The following is a 10,000-nucleotide window of genomic DNA, read 5'->3' on the forward strand; positions in this document are numbered from 1 at the left end:
CTCACTTTGATTTCTGCTCGACGGGCGACAGATTGTTGTCGACGTCCGTTACTCGTCGCTTTTGAGATTCCAGGTGTTGGTTTTCACCGCCTGCCGAGTTTATCCAACTGACGTTCCATTATTGAGCTCCATAAGGGTATATTTTGTTTAAGGATCCACTAAAACGCCATTCGCGTTACATAACTTTCGACGCGGCGGGTCTAATTTGCAGGTCGCGGGTTGCAGGTCATTGTTTCACTATTACAGAAAGTATCCTAAACATTCATAAAAGCTAACCTTAGGCCTAAACACTTTTGTTTAGGCCTAATTACGCCTAAGGTTAGCTTTTAAGAATATTTAGGATACTTTCTGTATTGGTGAAACAATGACCTGCAACCCGCGACCTGCAACCTGCGACCTGCAAATTAGACCCGCCGCTTTCGACGTCATTGCAGGCTACAACAGGTTAATGATTCTACTGTGTCCACCAGAGAAATCTACGCAATTCCACTACCCTCTCGATCCTAAGAAAATACGCTCAGAAGGCTCTATGCATAAAGACACCACTTACCAGGGGAGTGACAGGCAAGACTTTACCGACAAGGAAAAAAAAATTAAAAAAAGAAAAAGGGAAGTCTACCCATTTTCCGACTGGGATTGCCATACGGCAACCCAGTAGTTAACTTGCGAACCAAAAAAAGATGGTGCAGAGTCACGGTCGGTTCAACATCTAATTGCGACTGCATTGTTCCTTCTTTTGAAATTCCCAGGGTTTCATAACCAGTCCCTAGATTATCTATGGTTTTACCGGCCAGCGAGAGAGGCGCTCGCTGCGTTTTAGAGAAACATTCGAGTAACTCGCTGGCATTTTTCCTTATATTTACTAAACATTCGCAACACCACATTAGTAAAATCATAGTGCAAACTGTTTCGCCTCCTATAAGGTAACATCATAGTAAAATCTGGTCTCGGTCTGCTGAATGGATTTTGAACAGTTCACGTTGGGAACAATACAGTAGGCATTGCGGAAGAAAAAATAACTGAAAGTTTAAATGAGGAATAAAAAGTAAGAAAACCAGCTGTACTCATGACAATTTCCACTTACTCGCCCAGCAGCAAATACACCGCGGTGTCAATTCCAAGTTACTGGCTTGTAACGCATATAGAGCTGTGAGTAACGTGACATATGAAGTCCTTCATTTGACGAAGTTTGAGAAATTTTATCGGAGTTTTGATGAATCGGCGTTGCTTTCATATATTTTAATGAAGATGCGCTCAACAACAAGGCCGAAACAGCTGTCTATGGCTGCCAATTAACCAAGTGAAATGCTTGATGTGTTGGCCACACCGGGTTGGTGTTATGGTGTGTTCAACTTGCCTTTATTGCTTTTTTCAACAATTTCGCTCGTTTTACTACTGAAGACATTAATGTAGTCTAGATTGGCCAAAACGACGTTCCACTGCACTTCCTCTCCAAAACGAACCTACATCGTTAACTTTAAAAGCAACGAAGGACACATAAAAGTTCTACAAGCAGCCGTTCTATGATCGAAAATTAATTTTGACTCAAATATCGTTTGAGAAGCTTTTAATGCTGTGCAATCTGAATTCTCTGAAAGTCAAAATATGGGACAGGGCTCTAATTAAGATACCGAGTTCTTTTTAAGGCCAATTGTGTAACCTTAGGCTTATAAAGGAAGCTAACTAAAAAAACTACCTTTTTTCATCTTCTAGATCTCAAAATGCATCACAGTTAACAAAGACATACGGACATAAAATTGGCACATTTAAACATATCAATCACCTAAACAAATTAATATTTGTAACCACAGAAATTCGCAGTCACTTCTGATTGGGAATCTCAATGTAAAAGGACGGGATGATTTGAGGAAAAATGATTTTTAAGCCATTTTTCTTCAAACCATGGTGTCATCCGTTTTCACTGTAAAACATGAATTTCCAATTTTGAAAAGCCATTTTGATCTAAGCAAATTTACATTAAATGAAAAATCTCCTTTGCACAAATAAGAAAAGCTAAGATCCCTGACTCTCCTAAAGATGATCTGAGCACTATTCATGACAGAGACTCCTTGATCTAGGCCAAGGCTATAACCTTTGAAACGACGAATTTACTTCATCACCAAGAGAGGATAAAAGATATCTGTCCTCTCTTGTCATCACTTGCATCTTTGGGGGTAAAAAGATCAGAAGCAGTCGGCTCACCTCGGTTTAGTGAAAGGTGCCAGTTGAGTCCAATCAAAGACAATCAGCTCTTTAATTAAACCGGAACGGAATCACTTTTTTTCTTAAATAAGAGAATTCGAACGACCAGGAGATAATTAAAAAAGATACTAAGTGACCCATTTTTCACAAACCAAACTCACCCTTTCCACGGATGTCATTTACATTTCAGTTAAGCCATTTATTTTCCTTCATCATTTCCTTTCTACATCTGCTTTTGTAAACGGTGTTCAAGGCATCGCATTATATAACTCGGCAGGTTCATGTGTGTGTTCAAATAATTGAGAACATTGTTAAAAGTCAGAGAATATCAGCCCAAGGAAGATTGAAAACGAATCCTAGTATTACCTAAAATTTCACACAGAGTTGAGATGAAATAAAAAAGCAATGGGGTATTTAATCTCCTGACAGCTGTTTTTGCAATAAGCTAAGGATATAAGGGTAATACCGGAATACCATGAATACAAACGATTGTTATTGAAATATACTTGTAACATGATGACCAATCAGATTTGACAGATAGAGCCTTAAGTAAGCTGTAAGGTAATTCTCGACTGTACTTGGCTTGAGGATTGACATCTGCTTTCCAGTAAAAACCCAGCCTATCTATTCGCTCCGTTTATTTGCAAATCCTATCCATTTAATACTAAAGAGAACTTGGAGAAATTGCTTCAATCGGCAAGAGGAAGATTGCGAAATGTTATTGTAATAATAGAATAATAATAGAACTTTATTTTCACACGATAATATTTAGAGCTGAATTGCTCGTGGGGTCGTGAACAAACGAAATCAAATGAAGTTAATACATATCAATCATATTGGTGTTTGCTGAGAGGGAAAAACCAGAGTATCAGGAGAAAACCTCTCGGTGCAGAGTAGAGAACCAACAAACTCAACCCACATATGGCGCCGCTTCTGGGAACCGAACCCGGGCCACATTGGTGGGAGGCGAGTTCTGTCACCACTGCGCCATCTCTGCTCCCCTTTCTTAGTTATTTTTGCACTCTGAAAACCATTGAAATTCCGGCTTTAAGGCCATAACAGTCACACGTAACTTGAAACAACGATCTCTCTTCGATCCTGATCGATCAAATACTTACGCGGTTAAGGTTAGAAAGGTGTACAAAAACACGTGAGAACACTGGCTATTAGGTGACGCAAAATTAAAAATCCAAAACAACAATAACACAAAACTAATTGCAAGTAAACTCTTGAAAATCGTAGCCTTAAAACTTTCGGAAACCCTAAAAGTAATACAAACAAAGCGCCAAAGCCACCAAAAATTGAATTTTGACCGAGGCCCTAATTTCTATACCTATTTTTATGAACTTCTTATTTAAACTTCTTATTTTCCGATAATGTGTCTGAAGCAGCTGCTATCACACTACAGGCAAGTTTCATTTTGTATTCTTCCTAAAGTTGACTTAAAGAAATCGCTTTTTTATATCTTTGTTCCGGAAAGCGCGCTAAATCTCTTAGTTTCAACGTCAAATTTACGAAAATTAATGATGAGTTCTAGCGGCTTAATTCTGCATAAAATCAAAATAATTGATAATGCAAGGCTGGTTGTAGGGCTGTGAGGATATATATATATATATATTTTTTGTTTTACCAATATTTCGTCAGGCACGGCCTGACTTCTTCAGAGAGTTAAATGATTTGCATTACAACTTTTTGAAATTCAAATATAAACTATAAGAAAATTCTGCATAACAATTTATCCTAAAAGAACTCAATAATATTGTGGTTATCTAATGGACTAACAGCTGTTAGCTATTTCATTTTAGTTTCAAAATCAAATTCCGCCAGGAGGTAAAACATTCCCCCCCCCCCCCCCCCCTCCCAGTTCGGCCATGCAAGTAAGAGAACTACAATAGCTCGATTGGAACAAAAGACAACAGAAACGAGGGGCTTCTGAGAAGACTTATCACAGAAGGTTGACTGAGTCGAAAAAGACAGTCTAGACAGCCAGGTGATCACGAAGCGGGGCGAATGATTGTTGATCATCCGGCGATGAATTCAAGTGCAGGAAGTTAGCTATCCAAATTATTGTTTCTTTTTCAGTGAGCGGTCGAGCTGGCTGGGGAGTTGAGGATGTAACGTAACCGTCACGTAGCACAAGAAAAAACACAACTTGAAACTTGAAATTCTAAAATAGCCAGCTCACAGCCAGATCAGCTTAACTTTTTTATTCTAGCACGCACTATATTGAAAGCTCAAGACTTCAACCAATAAATAAGTTATTTTTGCTTTCCAACAACCTCAAGTTAGTAGATGATTTTAAAAGGTACATGCGTACAGTGAAATTATCTTCAATCTCGCAATGTTCACGTACAACGGGTCCAATGAAAGAGAAACAAGGCAAAGAGTTCGTAATTGCCCGTTAAGTAGACTAGGGTGGAAAACTAAGGCAAGCTATGGCTAGTTAATGTACCCGAGGAAATAATGAAAAATACAGAACTAAAGCGAATAAAAACCTTCATTTGTCTTAAGGTCATGAGACCTAGCCAATTAAAATTCAACTATATCTCATAATTCGTGTAATTGCCATCTGTCCCTCACCTCACAAAACGAAGGCTCCACCGAATCGTTCAACGTCTTCACAACATCTATACGTCTGGATCCATGCATGCAGCCTTAATATTATTCAAAGGAAGTTCGCCGATGTGCTATAAGGTTACATGAATCCAAAAATTATAGTTATTTTCTGGATGATATATGCTCTTTTAGAATTTGATTTGAAGTCTTCATTTCTTTTCTTTTTTTTAATATAGCAAAGAAAGATTAGGAGGGTAGCATTTCTTTTGTGTACCGCTTCCCTAGGTAGCTGGAGGGTGGAAACGTTATGGGACATGCGCATTAGAAGAAAAGTATCCGTTCATTTGCTCAAGTCAACAGCCAGTTTTTTCTTTTTTTTTTAGCGGCCGTATATCCGAATCGTTAAGTTTAACGAACCAATGCGTTAACTTGAACTTGAGAAGTTCCTTTAAAATGAATTTGAATTTAGCGCAACAGTTTATCTTATCATTTGAAGGTAATTCAGACTGAAGCCGGCGGAAAGGGCAAAAGCAATTTCTTATCTCTCATTTACATGAAAACTCTATCATAAGCAATGGGTTCCTGAGTACTCCTATAATTCTTTTAACTCAATGTCTCGGGTTATTATATAACAAAAAAAGAAAACAAAGGGCCCGTCGAGAAACTCAGTTGTGAACATTTTGATTAAATAACTTGTATAGCCCTAGACTGCATGTCAAGGTCAGTTTCATGTGTCAGAAAAAATGACCTATTTATGCCTTCATTTCAGTTATGGGAAAACATCTCGATTTTGCAATTTAAAATTAAATGTGACTGACAATGCACGGACATTTAAAGTACTGAAGGCTAAATGCAGTCAAAGATGATCAACGATAGGATGCCCAAAATGTGGGCAGGTCTAATTGGTTTGGTTCATAAACACCTTACGCGCATAAAAAATTATCGATTGAGGAAAACAACGAAAGCTACATAACTCAGCTATTTTTCAAGGCTTGAAATCCTTAAAACAGCAAAATGGCTTATGCAAGGTTGTCTATCACTGAGGAAAAGGTGTTGTTTCATAACGATACTGAGCCAAGGGAATTGCGTCTTGCTTTCGGCGTCTGATTAAAAAGCTCAAACATATAACTGACCACACCTCAGCGATATCCTTGATTCCTCATACGCTGGCAGTGGATCGTGAAAAACAAAAGCAAAGTTGCCTCCGATACCTCTGGGACCAGGGTAGATCAATTCAGACAGTAAGGAGAATCCGTTGTCACAGGTATGTACGTTGTCACCGCCTCATTAATTGAAAAAGAAATGTGATCTTGTGTTTTCTATTACAGTCATAAGAAAGTAATTTCTGAACTCGAAAACGGCCGGTTTCCTAAAACCAGGATGCTAGCGTAAAGCATTTGTCCGATAAGAGCACCTCTCTTAAAGATTAAAGATTAAAGAGAAAATGTTTAATTTATAACTTTAGGTGTGCTAGTATACGCTTTTGGTCCAACTGATAGGGGGTCTTTATTTAAGAAAAAGGCAATCCAGCAATCCAGATTTTATAAATCTGTAAAAGTTTAACTTGTTATTAGATCTTACCGTGATAATAGCAGTGCGGTGAATGGCACTACGAAAGGATAGAAGCTACGAACATGGGTGTAGTAACAAAACTAAGTTTTTTTTTAAATTGACACTTTATCGTATTAATAGGAAACTGAAGTAAAAAGGCTTTCTGCAAGACAATGAAACATTGCGATTCTATCTAAAATCTTTTCAGTTATTAGCAATTGCATTATGAATTCCCAATGAAAGAAGTGAAGAAAACAGTACATTACCTCACGAATATTCCTTTGAATTGAGAGATTACGGAACTATCACAGATGTGCTTTGAATGCAATTGTCCCGAAATGACTATGGCAGCCCTGCGAATAACAAGAATGATATGAATTCGTGATCCGAACACTTAGCTTTGGCCACAATCAGTCAGAAAACACCAGCGACATTGGGATACTCGCGACCCTGATGGCTAGGAGAAGTTGGGCCTTACAAGCGTAAATAATACTGTAAAACACATTTGAAACCACGACAATGTAGATCAAATACAAATTGAAAACATCTCTTGACTGAAACAAAAGAGCGACGAAAGGGACATAACATAATGGTACAATTAGTATTGCATTCATCAACAGCAAATAAAGTGGGATTTACATGGTCCATATTTCGTTTATGACTTCCAGGAAAATCAATATGACTTCATTTACATCCAAGAGTATGATTTATTATTTAGTGATTGCCTTTAATTTTATGCGACAAAAGTGATTGATGAAGACGGCAATGAAAGACCAAAACAACTGAGTTGTCGGGAAAGGTGACCGTCATGGAAATGTCTTTGAATTGACTCCAAGAAAAGGGAAAGTCAAGCGGGGATACACACTCATTAAAAAAGAAATAAAAAGAAAAATTTGTTTTAGAAAGAACAAAAAATGTCGTAATGTGAGATAATTAAATAATCATCCAATTACTGTATGAAGCTCGAAAGGATTTTGAGCAGTTTAAGCTCCGAGTGCGGGCGGAAGTGGAAGCTATACAAACGCTATACTTAAGCTGTTCGCATCAGCTGATGAATGAAAACGATGAACGGAAATAAAAATGTGACTGTAAAGTCATGAAAACCTGTAGCAAATTTCGTTCATTTGTCGAGCAATAGGGAAGTTAAGAAAACGGCGACGGTCACGACTACGACACCACCACAAAACAATGATATCATTGGTTAAAAGAGCATGAATAATCGTGCTGCACGTGCAGCACGGATTTAAGCAAGTATCATTAACGATCCTCTGCATAACGACGACGTGAAATCACCATATTTGAGGTTTTGACGACAACGTCAGCATGAAACAGAGAATCCTTCATTCTCTATTTTAACTCTGAAACCGCTCGTACCAATTTATTTTTAGGATACTACTTTTTTAGGATACGCCCACATTGTAGGACGTGGACGAGAATGAATAATCACGAAAGACTTACGATAGAGCCAAGTTATATTTTGAGGTGACGTTTTCGTCCACCGTCGCCGTCGTAGTTCTTAAATCCCCTATATATTACCCCGAAATTTAGCTCGGCGGCTACCCTGATTTTGTGGCAGTGATACAAGTTAGATTTGTTTCACCGCATTTCAAAGGAGAGTTTTTAAAAATATAACTCAGTGACAAAGTGGATTATTTCCTTTTTCATCTTCCAAAAGCGTTGTCATAAATAATTCAAGTTCTCCTGGATAAATTTCTCTCATACTTATAATGTATTAGGTAAAAGGATTTGATGGGGTTTTCAAAATTTGAAAAACTTACTAGCAAACCCAGTTAATTTTTAAGTTATTTTCAAAAAACTGAATTAAGACGTTCTTCAAGCAATGCTTAACTGTTGCCATGTAAACGGTTGGGGCAGTAGCCCATAACACTCGCGGAACCTTTAAAAAAGCCTGAAAATAGAATTAGACAAATATCAAAACGTTTTCCTACTGAAAGGATCGACAATAGCAGTTTAATCCTTTTCCCGGCTTGGAAACTCAGCGTTATCTGTGAAAAACCCTTTGGAGCTTCCTTTCTGGAGCAATTGTGTTCGTCTTGTGAATGATGGAGTCTAAATTAACGAATAAATGATCTTTTTTATCAACACCACTATTTTATACATTACAATTTTGGAATAGCAGTTAAAGTTTGTGGGACAAAGTTGAGAATTTCAATAATTCAGTTTTGGATGGCAAGGAAACTGAGGAAACCTCTTAGTCAAGAGGCTTAAGACTTGCCAAAAGATCCCCGCTGAGTTCGATCATCAAATTAAAAGAAAATTAAGACCAGAATGGTAAAATAGTTGCAAGTTAAGTCTCTTGAAGGTTAACAGAGAATTCATGGGTAAGAGGGAACACTCTTGATTAAATTAGGACAAAAATTGGAAGACGATGACTTAGAACTGATTGCAATGAGTTTTTCGTTTTAAACGTTGAGGTTTGGCTTTCTTTGAGTGTATTTTAAGTTTGTTTCGTGACTTAAGCGAAGAAATCTTGAAGACAAAGGAAAGTCAGCTGCTAACACAGGATGAACGCTTAAAATGGGTTACAGCTTAGTAGAGCTTCGACTACTGCGTCATCAATAAGGGATAAAAGTTCAGAAATGAGCAGTGCCACAGGAGTAAACACCGCGATAAACGCTTTAAATTTAAAGCATTTACATAAAAAGCCTTTTCAAAGCAAGTTTGATACGATCTTTTTTAGGAAACAAAATCTTATGATACAAATAAAAATTTACGCGAGCGAAAGTTTGTTGAGCGGACGGCGTGGCAAATACTGTACAGTGGTAGAATCCAAGACCCTCTCTTCACGACCAAGACGACGGCGTATTTAATTTAAAAGGGCTCGAGCTCCTTCTTTTTCGGTTAGCTCTTGTGCGTGCCTCCGCTCATCCAAGTCATTTCTGCCCAACAAACAAATGAGTTTTCGGCACCGAAAAAAATTGCTGGAGTGGGCGGGCTTAACTTACCAAAGCACACATGACAGTCACGTTTTTAGTTTTGGTTTGACGCAAAAGAGTATTTGTAATTACCTTTGGCTCAGTGGCAAAAAAATCTCCGTCAAAACATACTTTACTTATTCATTTTGGTGTCTTTCTCCCATATACCTTAAAGACTGTTTACATGTGAAGATGATTGATTCATTTCCGCCTGCACTCTCTGACCGCTTGAAAATATTTGCACTGGTTATCTAAAACGTGATAGAATTGCCTCCACCAACTCAATCCACTGTGAGACAACAAATTCGCACGAACAATCATGATGACCTCATTGCGTGAGTTGGTAGGGGTATAAATTTTGGGAGACCGAAATAGAAACTGAATTTTAGAATTAAACGAACTTGACCAAAAAGCCATTTTTTGTAAAATATAAGACACTAACTAATGCTTTGCCAAGGATATCCTTGGAAACTGAGTTTTAAACTGAGTTGCAATAAATTATTGATTGAAGCAAAGAAGGATATTCGAGGCCCGTACAAGTAACCGAAGTCAATTATACAGGCCGAGATTTTGCTTATTTGAATTTTCAATAAGTAATTCATCAACAAATAATTTTTTTTCTATTTATATAGTCAAACTTGAAACATTGTCCGCTGTTTGTAAGATGTTTGTTTTATACCGGAAAAAAAACCTAATACGTAGAGGAAGTGACTTAGAACTTGAATATTTCACTATGGGGGGCTGAAATTTGTGAT

At 37.7% G+C, this 10,000-nt stretch overlaps 1 protein-coding gene across 9 annotated transcripts in view; it reads right to left on the reverse strand.

Moving 5' to 3' along the window:
* The window catches only part of LOC138042951 (tachykinin-like peptides receptor 99D), a 46,813-nt gene that overhangs the window by 11,803 nt on the left and 25,010 nt on the right, over nt 1-10,000 (reverse strand). For 5 of the 9 annotated variants that reach the window (XM_068889030.1, XM_068889026.1, XM_068889027.1 and 2 more), the window contains one exon: nt 6,576-6,662. The exons of 2 other annotated variants lie outside the window; for them this stretch is intronic. Coding sequence is in view for 1 of the 7 variants with exons in the window: in XM_068889024.1 (XP_068745125.1) it covers nt 4,783-4,851 (69 nt within the window). In the remaining 6 variants the exon portion in view is untranslated. Of the gene's footprint in view, nt 1-4,782; nt 4,890-5,896; nt 5,915-6,575; nt 6,663-10,000 lie in introns of those variants that run through there. 2 more of the 9 variants (XM_068889024.1, XM_068889037.1) reach the window with 2 other exon arrangements.

This window comes from Montipora capricornis, chromosome 3 (genome assembly GCF_036669925.1).
Source record: "Montipora capricornis isolate CH-2021 chromosome 3, ASM3666992v2, whole genome shotgun sequence".
NCBI classification, from domain to species: domain Eukaryota; kingdom Metazoa; phylum Cnidaria; class Anthozoa; order Scleractinia; family Acroporidae; genus Montipora; species Montipora capricornis.